The sequence below is a fragment of the Xyrauchen texanus genome, chromosome 37, assembly GCF_025860055.1.
Source record: "Xyrauchen texanus isolate HMW12.3.18 chromosome 37, RBS_HiC_50CHRs, whole genome shotgun sequence".
Lineage (NCBI taxonomy): Eukaryota > Metazoa > Chordata > Actinopteri > Cypriniformes > Catostomidae > Xyrauchen > Xyrauchen texanus.
Window position 1 is genome coordinate 14,713,727 of NC_068312.1, and position 27,509 is coordinate 14,741,235.

The 27,509-nt window shown below is 37.7% G+C and overlaps 3 protein-coding genes across 4 annotated transcripts in view; all 3 read right to left on the bottom strand.

The window, feature by feature from the left end:
- LOC127631221 (E3 ubiquitin-protein ligase RNF34-like) overlaps positions 1–27,509 on the bottom strand; it is a 243,602-nt gene that overhangs the window by 10,616 nt on the left and 205,477 nt on the right. The window lies entirely within an intron of this gene.
- Positions 7,965–12,592, bottom strand: LOC127631219 (alpha-2B adrenergic receptor-like). Its single transcript, XM_052109269.1, has one exon. The coding sequence runs from the start codon at positions 11,473–11,475 to the stop codon at positions 9,904–9,906; it is 1,572 nt and encodes a 523-aa protein (XP_051965229.1). The 5' UTR covers positions 11,476–12,592; the 3' UTR covers positions 7,965–9,903.
- LOC127631223 (dual specificity protein phosphatase 2-like) lies at positions 21,558–25,586 on the bottom strand. The gene is made up of 4 exons (XM_052109284.1): positions 24,918–25,586; positions 23,835–23,965; positions 23,391–23,610; positions 21,558–23,297 (listed from the first exon to the last, which is right to left on the bottom strand). The coding sequence occupies exons 1-4, from the start codon at positions 25,312–25,314 to the stop codon at positions 23,044–23,046; spliced, it is 1,002 nt and encodes a 333-aa protein (XP_051965244.1). The 5' UTR covers positions 25,315–25,586; the 3' UTR covers positions 21,558–23,043.

Here is a 27,509-nt window from a genome sequence, read left to right on the forward strand (position 1 = left end):
TCTGTCTTCATTAATGGTGCCCTCATCATACATTTTATTATCATACATTAGCACACTGAAGTAATGATTGATGTATGCAGTGATGAAATCAGAAACCCTCTTCTCAAAATCTAAACACAAAATAGACGCACAATACCAGTTTTAAATGATGATGGTGCCAGTTAATATGCATCTAATAAGCATAGTAATACCAGGGAATAAACAGGGCACATGTACATAAGGAATGTGATGGACAAATAGTGATCAAAACTGATGCACCAGGTCAAAATGTTTTTTTGTTTCTTTTTTATCTGTCAGAATGACAGACATAAATTAAAATGATTTGTCAATGTTACAAAGATTGGCCAAATAATTGATTATTTATTAATTGATTGATTGTGCCCCACACTAAATAATGACCCTGAGATGCCACTGGATTGCAAGTGTGTCACTTTTAAATATTTTTAGCACTGATGAAGGGGTGGTTCCAAAATATTTTTGCTACTGTTTGTTTTCCTGTTTTCAGTGCAGACTCATTATTTTCCCCCTTTAAAACAAAGCAGAAAATTCTGAGTTGGAATATTCGTTTTTTTGCAGTGCTGTGGAACCAGCATCCATTTCGCTCTGTACCACCTCATGAAAAAATACTTGAGAAAGACAGGTCAGTGTTCTGGCTGGTCTGTGTGTGAGAGGGACTGTGTACCAGCATTAATTAGGGGTTGTAAATTGCATTGTCTTTTGCCTAGTTGGATGGGAATGTGACGTAAGGAAGTACATTGTTGGCTACAAAAGACACTAGTTTATTAACAAAAGGAAAGAAGCTGATCCTGGTGGTTATTAGACGACAAACAAGTCAGCTGGCCGTTTTAAGATGATGCTGGTGTGTCACAAATAAAGTTGAAGACAGTAGACCCCTCATTGAGAGAAATTATACACTGCAGTTATCATTCTTCACACATGGTGTTCAATTGAACCTCACTTTGTACAACTGCCAAGTTATCAAATATTCAGCACTGTTTGTCATTGTCTCAGTCACACACTGGCATGGGTGGAGTTTTCCTTGTCTTTTTCTATGAAAGATGAGCTGCACTGAATCACTTTGTACAACAAGCATTACCATGACAGGCTTTTATTAAACTTTAATTAACCTGCACCCCTGGAATTTAAATTCTTAAAGGGGTCATGAAGAATCAAAGCCTTTGGTGTTCAGAAACCAAATAAAGGCCCATAAATAAGTGCATCAATTGCTGCCTCTCATTTCATAGATGGTACTTGCTTGTTTTGATTATTGGTGGGGGTTTCCTTACCCCATACTCCCCGGAATCTACACCCCTGACTGCGTCTGTCCGGCAATGAAATGGCTAAAAAAAAAAAAATGACACATTTTTATCCCCAGATATTTTAAAAAATCTGTTTACAAAACATAGGTGTAAAGACCCTCACGGGAAGGAGGACACAGGAAACGAGGATATGAAACACAGGTAAGACTTTAATTGCCGTTTCTCTTTGACAGATTACCAATATTTAACCAAACAGTACACAAGCGCATTGGGTTGGCTTGTTGCGTTCTCTCCCGACTGGTGGCTCTGTGTCTGCTTTTATGCCGCTCTCCTCGTGCTCACTGGAATTAGAGACAGGTGTTATAATTTAGCTCAGGTGTAAGCGCCCTTACCGCTTTCCTCTCCCGGACGGGCCATTGACCACGCCCCCGCTGCCACAATAGGTTTCAGTTATATAGGCCTTCATAGTACTTAGTAACAACAACAACAAAAATGTTATGGCATGACCCCGTACATCTGGACATTTTTGTGTTTTCTGTCCACTCTGATCTGTCCCATGCCAGCTTTAACAGGGAAATCTTCCATCCATCTAACACATAGATTAGTCATGCTGAAAGACTGAGGCCATTTTATACAGATAATCAATTTAAAGAGTTTTACATTCATCAGTCCTGTGACACACATAAATTACACTGCTCTCTATTCCCATTGGCTCCATGCAGAAACCCTCTCTTGTATTACATTCAATTTCCCCTCTGTTCCAAGCTTCTGTCTCAGGTTCCAGCATTCTGTCCATCTCTGTCTATTCTTCATCCCAGTTTTCGTTCTCATTTTTCTCTGTCCAGTTTCTTATCTCTCCGTCTGTCTTTTCTGTCTTTTTTCACTTTGAATCCTGTTCTACGAACCCCTAGGAACTTTTTTTTTTTTTTTTTTGTGCACAAAGGATTATTGCATCTTTCTCCCTGTTTTATTAAGAAACATACTTTCTGGATTGACTCTCTTGCTTGTGTTATCCTCAACCAAGACATACATTTTTAAGTTATATAATGCTAGGCGCATCTATAGGACATAAATAATCATGTGTGACTCTTCAAGCACGAGTGCATGGGAGAATCAGGCTTCTCGTAAATGTTCACAGCAGTCTGGTCTGCTTTGGCTTTGATTCAGACCCTCCAAGCTACTGTTCCAGCTTTCCAGACACTGCTAAAAATGTAAACATGGAAATGCAGAAAATGGAGATGTTTCACCAACAGCTCTGCCTTGTATATGCCAACAATTTGCAGGAAGAATTCAAATGTGACAATCAGTCACACTGCTGTTAGCTGAATTGCAAATGTGCTCCTGTTTGAATATGTTGACTTCTGCATGGCAATTTATCCACTACACTGGTCATTTTTGTCTCGGCTTGATAATTCAGTGACAGTAGCTTGTACATGATCCTCTTCGCAATTAATTGATACTTGATTCAAACTACAATGTTTGACTCTCACAAGATTCATATTTTTTCTTTATTTAATGAATACAGCAGGTGCTTTGCCTTGTGAATTCTCAGAGTATACTTTACACCCCTGTGGCCATAATGAAAGGGTAATAATTGTTCATTTTTAAATGTATTTTTAAAAAAGGACAGTTTTATGAAGAGTAAATTACCAATCAACATATGCAAATCCTGAACTGCAGAAACCCCTTTTTAGCACCTCTCTCAGATTGAAAAGACACTATTAGGGCTGAGCAAAAGGGCTATCCTCAGTGGATTATGATACAGTTGTTAGACGTGATGATATGTGGTACGTGATGAGGCTGTGACTGAACACACTTTGCACTTCCTGTTTGATTGTCCATGCCAAAAACAAACCTCCCCTCCTCCCGTCCATTCCCAGCCATGGTCCTGCTAATCTGTCTCCAAATTTTATAATGTACTTTGCTCACCCAAACACCCAAACATTCTAGATGTTCACACTGAGAATTTGGGTCGGTGGAAGCCTGGAGGACAACAAACACATTGCAGTTTTGTAATTTCTGTCATTTCAAAGTGATATAAGGTTTTTTGTTAAGATGTAAGGTTTTTGAAAGCAAAATGGTCATACTGTGAAATGCTAAGTGGATTATCTCTTGTTTATAGAATCCTATGGGCATTTCAGATGTTCACAAACACCTCTATAGGTTCTATGATTTGTATTTGTGTGTGTGGGTGTCTGTGTGTTTTTTATTTTTTATTTTAAAATGGCATGTTTTGAGAATAGTGCAGTGGAAAGTCAGTTACAGAGAGGAATGTCCTAAGAGGAAGTTTAAAAACATCTTGTCCTTCTTGGTGTCCTACATTTAATTGAAGAAGCTAGTCTTCTTTACACATTTGTTCATACAGACATGAAAGACATAAATGGATAAACCATCAGATTAGATCTCTGAAAATGCTCCTGGTTACTATGAAAATGAATAACATCATGCGTTGTGAATTAAAGTAATTATATGTTTTATCAAATAGATGTGCCTCGTACATGATTAAATATGTTTAAACTATAAAGGATTTAGCAGGTCTTCATGTTATTGTTATTATATATTTTTTGCATTGTTAAGGGAAAGATATTATTTTTGTTGCTTGATACATTTCATGCTGTGCTTTCAATGAGTCACATTTCATATACTGTACCAGAAGTGTAAATACATTTATTTAGCAATGTTTCCTTTTCCTGTGAGAGTTGTGTGTTCTTAAATATGTTCTTAAATTGTTCATATCTAATGCATAGCTCTATAAACAGTTTTGGGAAGTGTACTTGTGTTTATCTTTCCCAGGATTCTGTTGCGTAACCTTAAAAATCTTCTACAATGTTCCAAAGACAGATTGGATTCAAAGACACATAGTCTTCATTTACTTTTTTGCAAATTGTGTGTGTTATTTGTCTCCTCACAGCTACCCAATTCTGCCAGCCTCACTAGACCACTAATTAAGATTGTGTGGTTTAAAAAGTACATCCCAAGTCTTCCCAAACTTTTTACTTTTCATATTATAGGAATGTTCTATGTTCAATACATGTTAAGCTTGTCGACAGTATTTGTGGAATAATGTTGATTACCAGAAAAATAATATAAATAAACAAATCATTGTTACAGTGGGGGCTGATTTTTGGAGGGTTTAAAGGGAGAAATGTGAAGCTTATAATTTTATAAAAGCACATTAACACATTACTTCTGTTAAAAAAAAATTTTATTATTTGAGCTGTAAACAGTTGTTTCTACATTCATTTCAGGGTTTTATGGTTTATGACATTACGTCATCATGGCAACGAAGTTGTAAAATTAGATATCTAAAATCATGTTTGCACACATATTGTTTAAGTCTACTTTTGAAACTGAGTATTTTAACATTTATGGATTGGCTCCATTCACATCCATTTTATTTTATTATTTTTTTTAACTCTAGTGCACCCTTCATTATGCATTCTTGTGACCTTTGGGGTCAAATTTTACCCTAAACAATAACCGGGTAATTTTGTACTGTATTTATTTTTTTAAATAAATTTCATAACACTATCTTCTTTCATTTAGCAAATCTAGAGTTGTGCAGTTTTATTTTGGAAGGTTGTGGTATTTATTACCTGCTTTACCTCTCCATCTACACCATTCATTTTCATAAAGTAAGAACATTTTATGCACATTCACTTCATTGAAGATCTACATTTCTCAGTTTAATTCAGGAAGAAAATATGAAAAACGTGTCATGCTTTAGATGCAGATTGCTTCCATCTGCTGAAAAAATTTAAAGTGACCTGAAATTATATAATTATAAGCAGTAGATTGCTGCAGAGGTCCACTTATTTGCCTGGTATAGCAAACTGATTTTTTTTAGACCTTATCACAAGTTCTGCATTTGGATATATATTTAGACATCATCAACAACATTTAAAAAACTTGAAATTGTTGTCAAAGTTTAGCTTTATTTGTTGTATTTTTTTTTATGTTTTTTTGAAGTGTCAGTTATGGCAATGATGCCACATTATGATTACAAACCATGGTGTTAGAAAGAGAAGACTTAGACTAAAGTTTTTGTTACATATCATTTATTTTAAAACATCCATTTCAATAAATCAATAGAATAAATTAATAAAACAATGTAATTAAACCAATAGCAATGAACAGGAATGAACAGTGCTAATTTATTTTGTGTACAAACATAAGACTTAGATTAAACATTTTGCTCCCACCCCTAAGCGTAAACTTTCTCAAAGTGGAAAAAAAATCTAAAACTTGTATGTGTGTGTGTGTGTGTGTGTGTGTGTGTGTTCTGCATTGTGGCTGATTTATTGTTTTATTTGACACATAATAATAAAAAATGCTTGTTTTATCCTCTCACCCATCAATTTCCTATGTGGGGGTCAAATATGACCCTAAACATCACAAGTGTGATTTTTTTGTCACCCCACCCTAAACGCTTGCAGCCAGATGTTTTAGTAGTGGTCCAGGAGCTACAGTATTACCATTGAGGACTTGCTGTGAACTAGGTATTTAACAGGTTGTACTATGTGGACTGTCCCTATTACAGGTATAATATAATGCACTTCAGATAAAAGCTTTGGCTGAATGACAACTTTCTATGCTTGCATACTACACACAAATATGAACATGAACATGGAATTTAGCATACAGTATAATTATTGTTTAATTAAATAACAGATGTAAAATTAAAACTATGTATTACATGTGTAATACCACTGTTAAGCGTGCATAGAATACCATAGTAAACATCACTCAAAATATATTTGAGCTCATCTTTAAGATTTACTCATTATCATTTAATAATTAATGACAAAATTCCTTCAATTGAATTGTGTGATGTTTTTCTAAATTAAATGAATGAAACATAAAACATAAAGGTTTACTATCTTATTATATAAAAGATTACTCAATTCAATTTGATGTTATTTTGTTATGAAATTTAAATGCGTAAATCTTAAAAAAAAAGAAGAAATTGTATATGGGTCATGCAGTAAATGCAAGGGCTAGTGATGCAAACGTAAATATTCAAAAAAAAAATTCTAAACCAACTATAAGATAACTAATCATTAATCAGTTCACATGGTCAAAGACACCCTAATAGAGGAATACAGACCACTTCATGTAAAATATGTCTTATAAATTCTGTCCTAAAAATTAGACGGATGTGTTATTTTCACCCACATATGCATTTTTGAGGGGTTAATTGGATCTTGTGTTTGAATTTTGTTTTATTTTATTTTATTTTACAAACTCAATTTTGTTTTGTTAAAATCTTCTTAGCAGATACACGATCAGCCACAACATTAAAACCACCTGTCTAATGTTTTGTAGGTCCCCCTCGTGCCTCCAAAACTGCACCAACCTGCATCTCATAATAGTATTCTGAGATGATATTCGTCTCACCACAATTGTACAGAGTGGTTATCTGATTTACCGTAGACTTTGTGAGTTTGAACCAGTCTGACCATTCTCCGTTGACCTCTCTCATCAACTAGACATTTCTGTCTACAGAACTGCTGTTCACTGGGTGTTTTTTTTGGGGGGTTGGGCATCATTCTGAGTAAATTCTAGAGACTGTTGTGCCTGACAATCCCTGGTGATCAGCAGTTACAGAAATACTCAAACCAGCACATCTGGCACCAACAATCAATGCATACTCAGAATGACGGTGAAAAAAATTTAATAACACCCAGTGAACAGCAGTTCTGCAGATGGAGACGCCTTGTTGATGAGAGAGGTCAACAGAGAATGGCCAGACTGGTTTGAACTGACAAAGTCTCCAGTAACTCAGATAACCACTCTGTACAATTGTGGTGCGAAGAATAGCATCTATTCTGCGATGCGGGTCGGTGCTGTTTTGGTGGCACAACGGGGACCTACACAATATTAGGCAGGTGGTTTTAATGTTGTGGTTGCTTTGGGAAATATGTTAATTCCCCTGGAATGACGTTTCCATATTTGTAGATTAATGAGTTCAGTTTCTCTGCTAGTCACAGCAAAGCAATCAAGGGTTTAAGGCTCTGCCAGAGCATGACCCTGGATAGATGCTTAAGGAATAGGTCAAGCTACTATTTTCTCACAAAATTATTTACACACTTCACAAGGAGAGTTCATCAATTATTAAATGAAGCATCTTTCTGCAATTATCAGAAATGAGTTCAGACCCAAGAGTCTGGCACTTACACCCTGTAAAACACACATAATATTCCGATTTCTTTTGCCAATTTTCCACTTCGCCATCTTTAGTGCTCTCTTGAAAAAGATAAATGCAATTAAGACCAAAGCAGCCGGACATCAGACTTCAGTATTAAACTCCAAACCTGGGACTGTTTTGTGTTGAGAAACATCACCATTCCTGATGCAATCATGCCTGTGAATATTACGTTTTTAAAAAGGATTTGAAGGTGTCTTTTTGACCTTAAGGTAGACTCTGAGTTTATCCAACCATATCAACATCCATCAGCCAAAGTGCCAATTTATCTCACAGCTTATTCGTATTTCGAAGATCAAAATATTGGCACTGGTCATTTTGAAACATATGTTAAAAACCTTTCCTCTTTTAATCAATAGTCTTGTTCAACACATTTTTGCAAATACATTGACTTATTTATACTTGACTAAATGTATGAGGAAAACATATTTAAAGAACATATTTACAGAATTTCAATGTCCCATGATATCTATAAAGGAGAGAAAAATCTGTTGTGCTACTTAAAGCTCGATAGTTATTCTGTCTCAAACAGTAATGAGTCAGATGGTACACACAGCTCAGCGGTTTTATTTATAAAGAGTAGTGGAAAACCAACAGCATTACACTTGAGAAAGAGGAGAAAATAGCAAAGCTTTGGAGAATGCAGCCCAAATGCAACACCCTGACAAAAACAAAAAATAATCATCTAAAAATGTACAGTAGTTAAAAGATTTTAATTGTTTTGTAACTAAAACTGAACCTCTCAAATGCATTTTCCCCCATGGAAATGGGAAAATATATACAAAAGCGGAACAACAGGAAACAGCAGGATAAATAAATACAAAATCATTCACAAACCCAAGATAATTTACAGCTCTCAGTTTTTTAATCTTCTCTAAACTCAAAATGATCAGTTCAAAATGAACTGCAATCTCAGCATAATAAAATGATTATTTTAGAAAAATAAAATTGTTGGTTTAAGAAGATACTAAATGAGTTTAGCAGCAAAACATGTGAAAGCATTTGCACAAGAAGCAGCTGAATCATAAGCACTGGCATAAGATGGCACATATTGCATACCAGGCACATTTATCAAGCACATACACATATACTCAATTTGATGCCAGTGGAAGTAGACACCATCATTCGCGCAAAATAAAAAAACAAACAAAGCATCTCCGAGTCCACGCAGCAACATACCCACACCCTCTCAAACCCAGCATATATACGCAAACATCAGAAACAACACATTCCCATTCACAGTATTTACTTTGCGCACACACACACACACAAAGGGATCATTAGCAAAAAGACAATGAAGAAATGGAAAGCATAACTGCTATCAGCCCTTAGTCCCAAAGTATCACCCTGCTGAATGATCAGACATTTAGGGTGCAGTAGATCAGTTTAGAGACAAACAAATGTTGTTCAGTTGTTTCGTTTATACAATGAAAATTGCTGAAACAGAAGCCAGAAAGGGTACCTCCAAGACTAGTCCAAGAAATCAGGAGGTGTTCCTATTTTCTGACAAAGTCATCAAAGTATATAGAGGATGCATTTTGATAATGCAAAGTGTCAGGATTAGGAGAAAGATTACTAAAAGACCATTTGTCCTAATACATGTCAAATGTTTTCATGATAAGCATGTTCCTGTAAGGATTTATCTTCAGTTAAAGCATTTGTTAGATAGGTGTAAAGAGACAGAGGTGTTCTATATTCACAGAGCCTCTACGCATCAAAGGAGCAGAAGACATGGTCTTCTCCCCTATGGTCCTGCACTAGGGGGATATGTAACTAGAAGCATTAAAGTTTGATTGGAGAAAACCTGCATTAGCTCATTTCACACACATTGCCCTTGGCAAGGAGTTAAACAAGAGCATTGTTGTCACTCTCTCTTTTTTGTTCATCATAAATAATGCTGTATAGACATAAGACAATGTAATAAGCATGAAAATTTTCTCTTTTAAAACCTCTGAGTAAAGATTTAAGGGAATCTGAACAGTTTAATTCTGGTTGGATTAAAATCTCTACACAGATCCATGTTTTGCATTATGCCCAAGGCCTGGTTTTCTTATAAAGGCAAGATAACAAAATACAATAAACTTCTTGTGCTCCATGCACTGTGCCTTGTCCTTGCAGGTGTGCCATATAGTTTAAATAAGTTATTTTGTTTTCAGCCATGATTTGTCTATGCATTCCCCCTCCCTCTGTTGTAAATATTTTTGGATGAGCCCCATTTAGTGGCATTAGTCCAGGAATCCCAAACCTGAGGCAGTCACCTAGACCAAAAAATAGTTACTTAAGAGTAGCATGGTGTCCTTGGTTATCCGGGCAGCATAAAAAGCCCTTCATTTACATTGCAACAGCACCGTTATTGTGTGTTTTTTAGTCTTTCTCTCTAGTCCATGTTCGGAATAGCTGTATATTTTTTATTTGAACAGCCAATCCACCTCAGAAGCCTTAGAAGAATGTGCCTTTGGTGTTCTTGCAAAGGATCTTTTTGAAGGCTCTACGGAAGTCTTTGTTGAAGATGGTGTAAATGACTGGGTTAAGGCAGCTGTTGCAGTAGCCGATCCAGAAGAAGAACTTAAAGAGGGGCTCTGGGAGAGCACAGGTTTCTGGGCACACAGCCTGTAGGCTGTAGGAGAAGAAGAAAGGAAACCAGCAGATGACAAAGACACCAATCACTACTGCTAGCACAAAAGTGAAACGTTTTTCTCGGTTCACCATGGCTTTGCGCCGTGTAGAATTGGCCGTTCCTTCCTGCTTTGCCATTCGAGTCACCAGCTTTGCCCCTTTTGCTGTGGCAATCATGTCTCTGTATTTCTGGGTTGTGGCAGGAGAATGGATGCCACTAGGGATTACACTGGGGGTGCAAGGCACTTCTACCTCCCTACAACCTTGCTCTGTGTCTGAGTCTGAGTCCGAGCTCAAGCTTTCTCCATTATTGTTGTCTGCCTGTTTATTGGTCTTTTTCTCCTTTTTCCCATCTTTAGGTTTATTAGGAACTACTTCAGATGAATTGGAAGGAGAAAGAGAAAGTGAGGGGCATGGAGGAGAATATATGATGGTTGTTGTCGGGGCTGTTGAAAGGGGTTGCAGGAGGATGTTGGCAATTGGGGTGCCTGCAGGCTGCATTATACACAGCTGAGCAGGGTCCACTTGGGAAACATCGAGAGTTGGAGGTCTAGGCATTGTAGGGTTTTTCTGTGGGGTAGCAGGCGTTTCCTCTCCTCTACCGTTTTGGAGACCTTCGGGGTGGGCCTTGTGCTGAAATGTGGTGGCGTTGGCCGGGACCACTTTCCGAGGCTCCCCTGGTGGACAGCGTGTGCGCTGTTTGGCGATCTGATAGATCCGCATGTAGACTAAGATCATAATCAGGCAAGGAGCAAAGAAAGAACCAATAGTAGAGTACAGGATGTACCAACGCTCATCATTGAGCTGGCACTGTGGTCCGCCATCTGAATCTCCCCCACCTTTATTCTTGTTCATGGAGAGCAGGGGTGGGAAGGAGATGACTGCTGAGATCAACCATACCACCAAAATGGCACATTTGATGCGTTTGGGTGTCCGCTTTGGACCGTAAGTAACGGCACGTGAGATGGACATGTAGCGGTCTAGACTTATGGCACACAGGTGTACTATAGAGGAAGTGCAGAATAACACATCCAATGCCAGGTAGATCTCACACCATACGGAGCGGAAATACCAGTAGCCCATCAGTTCATTGGCCAGTGAAAATGGGATGATCAAGGTGGCCACTAAGATGTCTGCGGCTGCAAGAGAGACCAAGAAGAGATTCTGGGGTCCTCTAAGTGAGCGGCTGGTTAAAACGGCTATGATGACCAGAATATTGCCCACAATTGTAAAAACGATCATCAAGGTGATGGCTGTTGCAAAAGCTGCTGTGGCTTCTGGAGAGTATGGGGCGAGTTTCAGCACGCTCTGGTTACAAGTTGGTGTAGATGTGACTCCGGTGCCGTTGATGTTGTGGCCTGGCAGACCCACACCGGCAGAGCAGGCACTTTCCATGGCTGCCAATGCGCTGCCACTTTGGGTGGACTAATCTTCTCAATCGCAATCCTAATTAATGGGCAGATTTTGTTTTGGCATTTTGTTTCCTGAGAATTTGATAGAATATATTTTATTTAAACTAAATAAAATAATTTTACTTAAAACGAGCTAGGCTAGTTCCCTAACTATTCTGTTTACCATTGTTTCTTTCACATCTCTATGAGGCTTTGTTATTTTTTCATTACTTCTGAATCTGATGTCACATTAAACAGGGAATGAGCTTAATTTGAGTTCTGCCGTTGTGAAAAGGCAAAACTTCAACAGATGTGATGCATTAAAATGTGTTTACATTCTACAAACTATTCTATCGCTAAATTATAATTTAAACCCTGCCACTAAATTATAAACTTAAGAATGTTCTTATACCAGAATCTATGAAAAATCACTGAGCGACAGCAGATATGGTAACATGGTGACAATATTAAATTAACTGCCGATAGGTAAAAGCTGTGCGATAACGTATTATATGCTAGCCTACTTGTGATTTGCAAAATAATTGTTCAATGTTATCATTTTAAATAGCCTATTCCTAAAATTTAAATTACGCAATAAAACTACCATGGTTTCTAAACAAGAGTTTCCAAAAAAAAAAAAAAAAAAAAAGTAATTCTAGGTTACCCAGATGCACAACCCTCCACGGAGCGCGAGGCTTTAAATATAAATCTCCCGAGAGCGCGAAGCAGCGAGTGCCAATTTCCCTTCACAGTTTTCACAAGTTTTCAAGAAGAATTTAAGCACATCATTTTGCTCTGTCTACGCAGAAGTGTTGCCACCTGCTAACATTTCATGTCTTTGTTCTTCACACACTGAAAACTCACAAGATGTTGCGTCGTCGTTACATTCTTGAGTAGTGACAATTTTTCGGGTAAGTCCAAGCACTCAAAAGTAGTGTAGTGTTTGAAAGTATAAAAATATCCTTCTCTCCCTGTGTTGCTCCCGTTTTAGTCACAGTATCTCACTCAGCGCAGCTAATTCCAAGTTGAATGCCTCCAACGTGCCTCGCGCATTACCTCAGTGACAGCTTTAAGTAGTTGTGGGCTCGCGCGAGCTGCTCTGGCTTCATATCAGTGCAGCGGTTCTCCTCAGTACCCGAGTGTGAGTGATGTCAGGACGGGCGTCATGAAGCGAACTCTTCCCTCCCACTAAGTAGCCTGACCTATCCTAGCACTCTATTGTCAAACATATAACAAATAAATGCTTTAGGTAAATGAACTAATGTAAATGTAATGCATCTCGAAGGACTCAATAATGGAAACGGCTTGTGTCCTCATTGGATAAAAGGAATTATTTTGATTCAATCACATTGACATGTATTTTTTTCCTTGTATATTTGCATTAAGAGTTTACATAAGACTGCATGACGACCTATAGCCTATTTAAAACTAGCATTATTGATTGAAAAAGAGAGAGAGAGGTTTGCCAAAAATTGCAGAGCACCAATTAGCTTACCATTGTGATCGTTACGCAGATGACTCTCTCAAATGAAGCAAATTAAAAATAAATACACTATAAAAACGACGGAGACCTTGTGCCCTTCAAACATTTCAGACATTTTAAAACTTTCATCACAGATTGCGCTCGCATGTGTAAAAGGACAGAGGGCTCATCGCGCATCAGAGCGAATGATCGCTTCCTCCGCACCATGCCGCGCTTGATTTCAGAAAGATCAAGTGGTTGAATGCTCACTTCAGCTGATAAAGCGCAGCATATACCCAATCCCAATTTAGAGACCCTTTCAAACGTATCCATTAAGATGAGAGCATATCTGTCGTGAATGTTGTCGATTTTAGCAAATAACATAAAGCGTGATGTCAAAAGGGTCGATTGAGTTATAAAATGTTCAAAATTCTACCGGAAAAAAAAATCATATTAAACAACTTAATAAATGGACAAGACTTGGTTTCAAACAGAGAGCTCTACAGTAAAGTGTTTGCTTTTAGAGGACCATTTGTGTGTTCAGATAGATAGGCAGGCAGGCAGGCAGGCAGTCAGGCAGGCAGACAGGCAGACAGACAGACAGACAGACAGACAGATAGATAGATAGACAGATAGATAGATAGCTCTGCCACCTATGGGCAAACATGCCATCAGAATAAATAAATAAATTACTTCATGTTTTGCCAATCATTTTACTATCTATTCTTTGATCCAACATTTACTGTGGCCTGTGTGCAATATTCTATTTATATTTAAATCTATATAATACTCCTCCTCCAAGCTATTGTTATTCATGTCTTGTATAAGCGGTTTACTTTACAATATATTCCACCATATTTCAACCGGGTTTAGGACAGAATACTAAAGATCTTGTGACTCATCCACTGGGTTGTGTGCTCACTGCAGCTTAAAAACATTGTCATGCCGCATGATCCAAAACTGTCCAAATGACAGTATTTATGGAATAATGTTGATTACCACAAATAAAATTAGATCCCTTCTTTTAAAAAAGCAAAAATCGAGGTTACAGTGAGGCACTCACAATGGAAGTGAATGGGGCCAATTTAAAGGCAGAAATGTGAAGCTAAGTATTTTATAAAGCACTTACAATAAATTATTATTGTTTTAGGATTTTAGCGTTTGCAGGTCATCATCGCAATACAGTTGTAAAATTGGACATAACTTTAAAAGGTTAGTATGCTAGTAACATGCAGACGTTGTCTTGTGACTATACTTTTGAAACAGTGAATATTTTAGTGTTTATGGAATGGCCCCATTCACTTCCATTGCAATTAAGAGTATTACTGTTACCCAGATTTTAGCTTTTTATTAATTTTTTTGACTTGTTGAAATTAATTATTGTGGTAATCAAGATTATGTCATAAATGCTGTCGATTGTGCTTAACTTGTACTGTATTGAACCTGGAATATTTCTTTAAGCAAACATTCATGGGATGAAACCAAGGTACTCCAGAGTTAACATTTCTGGTGTCAGAATGTAATTTTCCTCACTGACTGCCTGCCATCTGAGATTATGAAACTCCAAATGATGAGGCTCTTTTTTCGGAAAAGACAGACTTTCATTCACGGTACCCTTTTCCAGTCTTTCAAGAGAGTGGTTATATTCATTTTGGAGAGCAGCAGTTTCTGCAGTATCACCCTTCACACTCAGTTTCTAGTGTTTTCCTCATCATGAGTTCATGAACAGTGATATGAGTGAATGTAAGAAATTTTGCCCTTAACTTGAGTATCTCACGTGGATGTATTTCACAAACCATTTAATGTCAGATAAATCTATAAGTTTCACCACTGTGTACTGTTTATGTGAGGACATATTCAACAGTCCTCACTAGTAAAAAAAAAGTCTCATGAATCAGACAAATCATTTAAAGTTTTAAAACCATTTTAAAAACCAATAAAAACCATTGTCCTCACTAATATAGTAAAACAAGTGTGTGTGTGTGTGTGTGTGTATGCATGCGTGCGCAAATGTGTGTGTACGTTAAAGACACAGTAGGAGGGAGAGTATATGTGTCATGCTGCTACTGTTAATTATGCAGTTTCCGTTGGCAAAGAAAGCAACAGCTGCATGCAGAGCAGTATTTAAGAAGAGTTATTAGAAGGCGCCTCTAATACCAAACAACAAAAGCAGACCTACTGTGGCTGTAGATCATGTTCCTGCTGTTATGAGCAAGCGGATGACACTGAAAATGTGCCATTAGAATCAACCCGGGACAATATGCAGATTTTCCTGATCAATTAGCTTGCATAGTGTATTGGGTCTGATGGGACTGCCAATATTCCCCATACTCCACTGTAAGCATTATTTAAATGATTTGTTCAGGTATTCATACAAAGTATAGACAGTGGCCTAACTTTTTCCATCTACAAAATCCTGGTTTCAAATTAAATGTGTGTATATGAGACACAGTTAATGATTTCAGTCACTGTTTTAGTCCTCTAGCAGCCTAAATATATTCGGGATAAAATGTAATTCAGAAAATATAGAGAGGCCTTCAACTGCATTGAGACAACCAGAGGCTTTGTGACTAGACTGCACCATGTACTCTAAAGTACAATTACAGAAAGGTAGCTTTGAGAAATTTTAAGTTGTGCTGTGTCATGCAATCAACAGAGTAGCACATATATTAATGCTACACAATATAATCAAGAACATGTCAAATTGCTGTTCCCAAAGTCACCAGAATTAAATCATTTGGTGCTGTTTTTGCACAAATAAAGAAGGAAAGAAAGAAAGAATGAATGTGGGACCTGTGCCCCGACAGACTAATCTCACACTGAAATCAGAAAGATTAGGGCGAATTTCTTTAGCAAAAATCAGTCTGTGTTTACCCAAATGCAAAACATTGCCCCCAGTGGCCAGAGTGGTAAGTGTTGTTGGGCATATAGGCACGTGTGAGCTGCAAAATGTCCACAAAGGGGTGCCAAGAGTGAGTTGTTTTCAATTGTACAAGGTGTAATACAGTGAAGAGGAATGCATAGTTTATAAACTGTACCCCCCAAAACACATCAGTGGAGTAAATATGTAATGTTATTGGGAATCGGGGGACATGGGTAGCTCAGCAAGGAAAGACACTGACTACTACACCTGGAGTCGCAAGTTTGAATCCAGATCATGCTGAGTGACTCCAGTCAGGCTTCCTAAGCAATCAATTGGATTGCTAGGGTGGGTAGAGTCACGTTGGGGTAACCTCCCTGTGGTCAATATAATGTGATTCTCGGTCTCGGTGGGGCATGTGGTGAGTTGTGAGTGGATGCCGCGGAGAATAGTGTGAATTCTCCACACGCGCCAGATAAGATGTGCGGATTGACTGTCTCAAACGCAGAAGCAACTGAGATTCATCTTCCGCCACCCGGATTGAGGCGAGTCACTATGCCACCACGAGGACCTGGAGGGCATTGGGAATTTGGCATGCCAAATTGGTGAGAAAACAGAAGAAATTCCCAAAAAATTAAAACATGTTTAATGTTATAGGGAAAAGTGCAACCTCTGAATCACACTCATCACTGATTATGCAAACATGATTACATCCTGGTTTTAATGCTGGTTTGGAACTCAGGTATCCAACACTGCTGATGTAATGCTCTTCCAGTTGCACCACAGGTCAAGGTAATCACACTGGAGCTGAAGCAAAATTCTTTAATGGGTAATGCCGCTTGTCGGTGAGTCTGCATATTGTGGCCGATCCTAGGAGACTGTAACTCTCTGAAACAACATGCCGACTTCATATGTGATCATGTTGGGGCCAACACTGATAAATGGCTAGAAAATGGTTAGAAATACCTCTGTAGATAACCACAATCATTTTTTTTTTCCTGAGCCCATGATATTTGATGCATTTATTGGTTTCAATCACTGTCTGAGAGTAAAATGTACATATAGGTGTTGCTCAGCTATATATAGTTTGCATATTGCTGTAAATATTCAAGTTCAAGTTGTCAGCTGACCAAATATCAGCTACCAAAAAAGTTTTGAGCGTTGTACCATCGTGCAAGTTTAAAAGGGAGGAAATTGAGAAAGGGAGAGCCTTTTCCACCTTAAGTGTTGCTTGGTAAAAGTGTACAAGTCAGTGTTTTCCCTTGCACACAATGGAAGAGTTGTAGAGGCTGATGATGACTGTGGGCAGCAATGACCCTCTGTAGCACACCCTGAATTCCCTTGTAAGATCCTTGTTTTTTTGTATTTGATCTGCAGACAGTTGCCCCCACGTAACTCCACAGATTGTGTTTTCATATTCTAACACTGCCATCGTGTGGCCTCCGCTCCTTTAATAATGCTTGACATGTACAGTCACGCTGAGAAAAGTTACTGTCATTCTGTGTAAATTCCAAAAGATGGCGCTATTTTAAAATTTATGTTTATCAATTTCAACTACCTGTATCATGCAGTAAAGCCAACCATTCTTAATCATTAAATTCATGGGTGTTAAACCAAATGTTATTACACGTACAGTGAGGAAAATAAGTATTTGAACACCCTGCTATTTTGCAAGTTCTCCCTCTTGGAAATCATGGAGGGGTCTGAAATTGTCATCGTAGGTGCATGTCCACTGTGAGAGACATAATCTATAAAAAAAAAATCCAGAAATCACAATGTATGATTTTTTAACTATTTATTTGTATGATACAGCTGCAAATAAGTATTTGAACACCTGTCTATCAGCTAGAATTCTGACCCTCAAAGACCTGTTAGTCTGCCTTTAAAATGTCCACCTCCACTCCATTTATTATCCTAAATTAGATGCACCTTTTTGAGGTCGTTAGCTGCATAAAGACTCCTGTCCACCCCATACAATCAGTAAGAATCCAACTACTAACATGGCCAGGACCAAAGAGCTGTCCAAAGACACTAGAGACAAAATTGTACACCTCCACAAGGCTGGAAAGGGCTACGGGAAATTGCCAAGCAGCTTGGTGAAAAAAGGTCCACTGTTGGAGCAATCATTAGAAAATGGAAGAAGCTAAACATGACTGTCAATCTCCCTCGGACTGGGGCTCCATGCAAGATCTCACCTCGTGGGGTCTCAATGATCCTAAGAAAGGTGAGAAATCAGCCCAGAACTACACGGGAGGAGCTGGTCAATGACCTGAAAAGAGCTGGGACCACCGCTTCCAAGGTTACTGTTGGTAATACACTAAGACGTCATGGTTTGAAATCATGCATGGCACGGAAGGTTCCCCTGCTTAAACCAGCACATGTCAAGGCCCGTCTTAAGTTTGCCAATGACCATTTGGATGATCCAGAGGAGTCATGGGAGAAAGTCATGTGGTCAGATGAGACCAAAATAGAACTTTTTGGTCATAATTCCACTAACCGTGTTTGGAGGAAGAAGAATGATGAGTACCATCCCAAGAACACCATCCCTACTGTGAAGCATGGGGGTGGTAGCATCATGCTTTGGGGGTGTTTTTCTGCACATGGGACAGGGCTGACTGCACTGTATTAAGGAGAGGATGACCGTGGCCATGTATTGCGAGATTTTGGGGAACAACCTCCTTCCCTCAGTTAGAGCATTGAAGATGGGTCGAGGCTGGGTCTTCCAACATGACAATGACCCGAAGCACACAGCCAGGATAACCAAGGAGTGGCTCTGTAAGAAGCATATCAAGGTTCTGGCATGGCCTAGCCAGTCTCCAGACCTAAACCCAATAGAGAATCTTTGGAGGGAGCTCAAACTCCGTGTTTCTCAGCGACAGCCCAGAAACCTGACTGATCTAGAGAAGATCTGTGTGGAGGAGTGGGCCAAAATCCCTCCTGCAGTGTGTGCAAACCTGGTGAAAAACTACAGGAAACGTTTGACCTCTGTAATTGCAAACAAAGGCTACTGTACCAAATATTAACATTGATTTTCTCAGGTGTTCAAATACTTATTTGCAGCTGTATCATACAAATAAATAGTTAAAAAATCATACATTGTGATTTCTGGATTTTTTTTTTTAGATTATGTCTCTCACAGTGGACATGCACCTACGATGACAATTTCAGACCCCTCCATGATTTCTAAGTGGGAGAACTTGCAAAATAGCAGGGTGTTCAAATACTTATTTTCCTCACTGTATATCTATCACAAATGGATCTACAAAATTCACAGAGAGTGTCAAAACATTTTCAAAGCAATTATTAAATACTAGAATAGAATAAATTCTGATATATTTTGATGTTCTATTTTTCATATACTGTATCAAAGAGATGATGCAACAAATAGAACAGGAATTCATTACATTCACACTGAAATTTCATGAGATGCATCTGGCTGTCAAACACCTCTTGAGCTACACATAACACGTAAACATGCACATATGTGTTTCTCAGGCTCCTTTTGAGTATAAATAGAAAAACAACTTACAGTAGTACACCCAAATGACAATAGTCAAATTTAACTGTTAATGTGCTACACTTGCTAAAGCTTATGTTATACCTTTGTTTATTGATGGACAACACTCTTGAAATGGAATATGTAGACTTTCAATTATTTGCCAACAAAAGCCTTCATCAGCCCAACAAGGACAATTGCATCTATGTGAACTTCTGCAGTTATACTAGGATGACTTCAGTGACATTAGTCATTAATCATACAGTTCATACAAAATGTTGTTTAAACACTGACCCTTAACACTTACTTAGTGAACACATTTTAAACCATGACTTGCACTATTTACATTTTTGCATTTGGCAGACACTTTTATCCAAAGCAACTTACAGTGCACTTATTACAGAGACAATCCCCCCGGAGCAACCTGGAGTTAAGTGCCTTGCTCAAGGGCCCAACAGTGGCATCTTGGTGGTGCTGGGGCTTGAACCTCCAACCTTCTGGTCAGTAACCCTGAGCCTCAACCACTGAGCCACCACTGCCCATAACTATACATAAGTAATATTGGCACTATATTAATGATGTTAGTCAGTGGGGAACTGGCCCCCACAGTGAGTCTGGCTTCTCCCAAGGTTATTTTTCTCCATTAACCAACATCTTATTCACAATTTACAATTACACTATGATGACTCTAAGACTTTATAGATATTACAGTTTAATTGTCTGTAAAGCTGTTTGAAACTATGTGTGTGGTGAAATGTGCTATTCAAATAAAAATTACTTGACTTTAGTTTACTTCCATGTTGCTTCTTTGCTAAATAGCAATGTCAAGTGTAAATCCAATCAATTAGTAAAATATCAACACCGCCTTGAGGAAGAAATAGTATGCAAAATATGCATGTGTCCATATATAGAGTACTGATAATTCACCATTGTCACAAAAAAAAAAAAAAAAAAATGTGATAGAAGTCATTTGTATGAATATAGTACTCATTTGTCTTATAATAAACAATGAAATACATGTCCTGTAATTATAAACTTATATAGATATGAACTAATCATACAAATATTATTTATGTGCAAAAACATCTATGTGTGTGTGTGTGTGTGTGTGTTATATACAACATATATTGGGTCTTTAATGACCCTATACAGACATACAGACAGTTAATACATTTAAACTCTGTTTTTCACAGTTCCTGACATTTAATTATTGAAACCATTCACTGTATTAGTGAGGATCAATACTATATTTTAAGAATGTGAAATGTCAGAATAATAGAAGAGAGAATTATTTATTTCAGCTTTTATATCTTTCATCACATTCCCAGTGGGCCAGAAGTTTACATACACTTTGTTAGTATTTGTTAGCATTGCCTTTAAATTGTTTAACTTGGGTCAAATATTTTGCGTAGCCTTCCACAAGCTTCTCACAACAAGTTGCTGGAATTTTGGCCCATTCCTCCAGACAGAACTGGTGCAACTGAGTCAGGTTTGTAGGCCTCCTTGCTGGCACACGTATTTTCAGTTCTGCCCCCAAATTGTCTATCAGATTGAGGTCAGGGCTTTGTGATAGCCACTCTAATACCTTGACTTTGTTTTCCTTAAGCCATTTTGCCACAACTTTGGAGGTATTTTTGGGGCCATTGTCTATTTGGAAGACACATTTGCGACCGAGCTTCAACTTCCTGACTGATGTCTTGAGATGTTGTTTCAATATATCCACATAAATTTCCTTCCTCATGGTGCCATCTATTTTTAATAGTGGAGGTTAATAGATGATACTGTGTATATATGTATGTTTTGTTTTTCTGTTTAATATGTGAATCAATAAAAAATTGTTAATCAGAAAAGAGACAATCTTTCTGTAAACAATTTTTGGAAAAATTACTTATGTTGTGCACAAAGACGATGTCCTATTTGACTTGCCAAATCTATAGTTTGCTAATATGAAATCTGGGGAGTTTTTAAAAATGAGTTTTAATGACTTATGTAAACATATGTAAACTCTGTATCTTGATGACTGCTGTTTGATTCAAAATATAAAATGACTACTACATTAAGTTTTCCATTAAATGAATTTATCGCTTCGTTTACATTTTGAATTAAGTGAAGAAATTATCTTGAAAAGATTATCTCATCAATATCCAAAAACTGTACATCATTTTGAGGAAATAGTAATTGCTGAGACTACTGAAGCAGTGAGTTATTTGGAGCATTATGACTGTTATGTGGTTAAAAAGACAAAAAGAGTACTACATTTAGTTCTGCATTAAATTAATCCAGTGCTTTATTTACATTTTGAAATAAGTGAACAAAGTAGCTTACAAAAGGTCTCATCAATATCCCAAACATCTACATTTAAAGTGCATTGCTCGAATGAAAACAGATAAATAAATATTCACCAAAAAAAGAAAACATATAAAAATAAAATACATTTATTAGAAAATTGTTTTAGTGCCTGTTATATATCATAACACATTTTGTTTAAATGACCTAAGATCACAGTTTATCAGGTCTTTGCCCTTTAAATATGTCTTTGTGACTAAAAATCAGACAATAACTTAATGGAAAAACTTGACATTTATCACAGAGAAAACTAACCACACGTCACACCCAAATATGGTCATAGCATCACTCTGTGCAGTCAGATGGAACATTGACTGATGCAATAATTGTTATAGGGTATGATGATCTGCAGACATCCTTGCAAAACATGTCAACTTATTGTTGAAAGCTAGACAATAAACGAAAAGACCACAACTCAACGCTTTGGTATCTTATCCCTAAATTTGTAACAGGCAATAGAAGTTTGGCATATACAGATGTTGTTTCTCTGGCTCATACGATAATGTTGAATCGGTGATCAACTTATATTGAGTCAAGTTTTACACAATGTTACAATGACAAGTAACTTATGTTTTCCATGAGTGTCGCGGTGCCAGTCCTACCCCATTTGGCACCCAAGGCGAGCATTAATTTTGTTCTCTGTCTTTTAAAGCATCCCGTTACTGTTTTACTGCATGACAAAGAGCTTCAAATGATTCAGCCCACACGTTAGACAAATTAATTGAGAAGAACCGACTCAAAAGAATGATTAATTCACACATTGGGCATCACTTCGATTCAGGAGCCCCATGCTCATGAGTCCATGTCCGTGTTCACAATGGTATACTATCCATACTACGCTCACTGTTTTTTGCCAAACACAGGTATAACAGAAACAGTAAGATTAGTATGGTAGTAAGGCACTAAGTACACGGTCTGTTCCCCGAAGCGATGCCGCCCTAGGCACTCGCCTATGTCACCTAATGAGTTGACCAGCCCTGATCAGTCGTGCCAATTTTGTTTGGAAACACAGATAGGCATTCAGCTATTTGTGTATAGTTTGTGTGTTGCTGTAAACATTAAAGTACAGGTAGTCAGTTGATGCTATCTACAACTTGATTTATCCCATGGCGTTAGTTTAAAGGGTAAACAGGGAGAATTGCCTTTGGCCCTTTCTTTAGTAACCATGTTAAGAGTCTCCTGTTTAAATACATTAAGCATGTACCATAATTCCAGTGCAATAGAATGGAGTTTAAAACATTTGTATATCTGTAGGAACTGTTGACTAACCAAAGCACCTTTACAGATCTGTCAGATCCTCAGTCTCTGATATCAAAGCTACACAGCACAGCCATAGTTTCAAGTCTATAATGCCTTGTCACAGGTTAATGGGGGACAGTTCAAGATTTCAGCCATCTGTTCACAGATGCTAAAACGCAGTGCCACTGTTCTCTCTGTCTAGCACAGTATAGGGACACAAAATGTCTGTCTCGAACTGCAGCAGTTGGCCCATGAAAGCCAGATTTGGTGAGATGACTTGCCGACGGCGTTTTACAAAGTCAAAGGCCTCGTCTAGACGGACACGGCGAGCGTGTATCAGGTATGCCAGGCAGATGGTGGCTGACCGGGAGATTCCTGCTTGACAGTGGACCAGCACTCGCCCACCACTCTCCTTAATTGAATCTGTTGATGGGAGTTGATCGTTAGCTTTTGGGTCAGTTCTTATTTTTCTAGTTGCACTCAAATTGCCAACAAACCTAAAAGTGTTGGACTTACCGATGAAGTGGATTGCCTCTGGAAATAGGATGCGTATGTCTGCGGCCAGACTGTCCTCCACCTTTAGAGTCTTGTACTGAAGTTCCTTCTCAAACAGGTTTGGACAAGAGGAGGAAACATTGAGAACAGCCGTGATTCCACATCGCTCCAGAGTCTCCCGTCTGGATGAGTGATGGGCACTGCCAAGAAAGAGGAAGGGGAGGATCTCCACTGGACCACCCTGTCAATTAAAATGTACAGGAAAAACAATGAGTATAATCAGTAGATATTGAGAGATTTTAAATACCACTAGAAAGCACAGAAACACAGATGGCTAATTTCAAATTTATGTGACCACATTATTTGTACATATTAGAGACTGTATACAATTAAATTTTTCGTAATTTAAAGTAACATTGCCAAGGTTGCCAATTAATTATAATTTTTAGATCGATTTCAGCCAACCTGATCATAGAGAGGAGTCTTTCTTCCAGATACAATGGGCTCTGGATCACTGAGAGCAGGGTGATTTGAGCACATAAGAGGATTGTTAAAACAGACTTCAGGATAAAGTGTAAAGAATCCGTCAAATCCACCTAGAAAGGGACAAGAAAAACATATTGTTGATTCTGAAAAATGTAAATGTCATTTTAAGGGTTTAACCATTAGACACAAAGCAGTCTCAATATCAGGCACTATATTTTAGATCAACAAATCTGTAATAGGCACCCTTTCATGTAGCAATTAATGTATAGTATCACCAAAAATAAATAGGTAAATAAAAATGAATCATAAATAATAGCCTATGATTGAAGCTGATGTTCTCCTTTCGAATAGCTACACTTGACATTTACAGTATATGCTTTGTAAATATGATACTGTTTCCAAAAAAAAAAAAAAAACACACAATTAGAAAGTTTTATAAAAATCTACATAAAAGCTAAGGTAGCTATTTCTGGCTGACATGGTTTGCCTTGATAGTATAAATTCTCTAAAATGTACAAATAACATATTTATCATATTCATATGGTCTTGAAGTCACATACAATTAAAATTAGCCATCTGTGTGTTTTTATTAAATGTACTGTTTTAACCAAATGATGTCAGGTTGATTTACAGTAGTCATGTTTATATATTTTTGACTTGAATAAATCTAGTTAATTTAGATGTTACCATATTAAGTACATTTTAGGTTACCTGACAGAACATTTTATGTATTACATTGTAAGTAATTATATAAAAGTATAAAAATAGAGAAATGTGCAACTAAACGCACATTACAATGTCCCTGTTAAAGTATAATGGTCACATCAAGTCACAACAAATACTGCCTAATTCTGAATAACAATAAGTACCAATATGCTTACATAAATATCGTGCTTTAGTTATTTGATATAGGCCTAATAATGATGATAATAATAATAGTACTACTTCTACTAATAATAATTATTATTATTATTGTTGTTATTATTATTATTATTGTCAAGCATATTAGTAAATGTTTGTATTATAAAAAAATCAACTAATTTCGAGTTTTGTAAACTTTACCTTGTAAGAAGCAGATCTGAGTGGAGGCAGACTGGGCCTCTAATTGCAGAGCACTGATCAGGAGATTTGCCAGACTCTCACTCTTCACATCTCTGACGGACCCGCTGTTTTCATCCAGGACAACCACCGGAGAGAACTCCCCGTTCCGCAGCTGGGCAAGGAGCGACTTGTCGGCCACCAGCCACTCCAGAGATACCACTGAGCTCTTGGATCTGCGCCTCAGCATTGAGTTCCAGTTGACGTTGCGTGACTGGAGGATGTGCGCGCGGGAGAAGGCGAGGAAAGGCCGACAGTCTAACACGATGCATCCCGAAGACGTGAAGAAATCAGAAGGAGTCCGCAAAATATGAACTAACTCGCTACCGGAGATCTCCAGAGGGTCGCCAACAATACCCATGATGACCTCTCCAGACAAACAACAGCTGTGAGTAAAGATGGGTGTTCTTCACAGCATCAACAACAGCGCGTTCTGTTTATGGAAAAAGTCTAAACTACTATTAACAAAACACAAATAAACCACACAAAAATATTGTTGTGTGTCCTCTAAGAGTTTATTGTGTTTTCGAAGTAGGCTATTATTACATTAATATAGACATCTAATATTTTTTTATTTCATATAGACTTTGTCTAGTATTCGTCAAAGCTTAGATTTAAAGTTCTTTATTATGAGCTGATGTGATTCTACTGTACAGGAGCAGTTGGAAACTGTATTTGTATCGCGTCTCCTCCGTCACAGCCACGCCTTCATTTTCCACATAAGGAGGAAACGTCACGTGCGGAAGCGCCTTATTTGGTCTGCTTCCTTTCGCCGACATTCCAAATATGGGTCTTGACGCGCTCTCCCCTCAGTTCCCACCGGCACGTGGTCGTTGGGGTTACCCGTGTTTTTTTATGTGACGTTTGTTTAAGCTGTACAACCGCAAAACACACACACATACGTTAACAGACATGGCACCTGTGTGGCTATCTTTTGCTTTCGGTAGGCTCACAATGATTCAGTGCGTTTGAATAGGAACAGTAACGGTCCACGAATACAGTGATATGATGTATTCTTTACGGTTGACCCTACCGTGATATTTTGTGTGAGTAAAATATTCTATGCTGCAACTTTCCACCCAGGTGTACAGTGTCAGAGGGTGATGCAAACTGTCAGGAGAGTAAAATAGTCTTGGAATAGAACTGACAAGAAAAAACTGCAAGAAAAACACATTACTCACGCAATCAAGTTTATTTATAAAAAAAAATTCATACACAATGATAATTAAAAGTGCTTTACATAGGCATAATAGCGAATAATATAAATTAAGACACACAAATCATTTAAGAACAAAAATAAATAAGGAAAGCACAAAATAAGTGGCTTACAATGAATAACAAGGAAGGGAAATTTTAAGAATAAAATGTCATATGTTGCAATCATATAGCTAATGCAGTGCAATCAGTAAAGTGTAGATCTTAATCAGAGAATGCACATGTAAACAGATGTGTTTTTAGTCTAGACTTGAATATGAGTAGACCTACTGTTGGGGCACACATGACATTTCTTTTAGAACAAAACAACTCAGTTGCAGACATAAAGAAGCAGGTTGTTCTGTACATTTCATAGACTGTATTAGCATGGCCTCCCACGCATGTACATTATTGTGGTTGTCTGGGACTGTGTGTGTCCAAAAAGGTCTAGTCAACACATTTTCCATGCACACACACAGAAGCACTGCAAAGGGGACTGGGCAGTTGTACTTGTGAATGAACTGCTGTGCAGTGGAGAAATAGGCCATGTGTTAGAGATTGGGGAAACAACAGTGAACTCTGAATGTAGGATTATGTTTGGAATTAAACAGTCTGTGGGACTGGAAAATCTTAACAGCAATCTGTAATCTGAGGTCACATTCACAAACCATGCATACCAAATTTTGTTTTTACACATCCTCATGCCATCCCATATGTGTATGACTGTATTTCTTCTGCTGAACACAAATTAAGATTTTTAGAAGAATATTTCAGATCTGTAGGTCCATGCAATGCAAGTTAATGGTGAACAAAACTTTGAAGCTCCATAAAGCACATAAAGGCATCAAAAAAGTAATCCATAAATCTCCAGTAGTTTAATAAATTAAACAGATTGGTTTTGGGTGAGAATAAATCTATAGTGAAAAAATTATTATACTATAAAAGTGTAATCGAGCTTGAAATCATCATTGTGCCTAGTGACTGCATTGGAAAGAGGTACAGTAAAAAAGGAGTTATATTTTTTGGTCTGTTCTCACCCAAAACTGATTGGATCGCTTCAGAGAACATGGATTAAACCACTGTAGTTTTAAGGATTACCTTTATTTGTGTGCTGCAGAAGAAATAAAATCATACACATCTGGGATGGCATGAGGGTGAGAAAATGAAGAGAGAATTACATTTTTGGGATTACAAGCTTGTCTCGACAGCTTAAAAAGACTCCTATTAGTACTTTAAATAATTTACTTTATAGTAAATAATAATAAAATATATTTTATAGTACTTTTAGTATTAAATAGTTCACCCAAAAATGTAAATTCTGTCATTATTTAAATAGTTACCCTTGTATCGTTCCAAATCTGT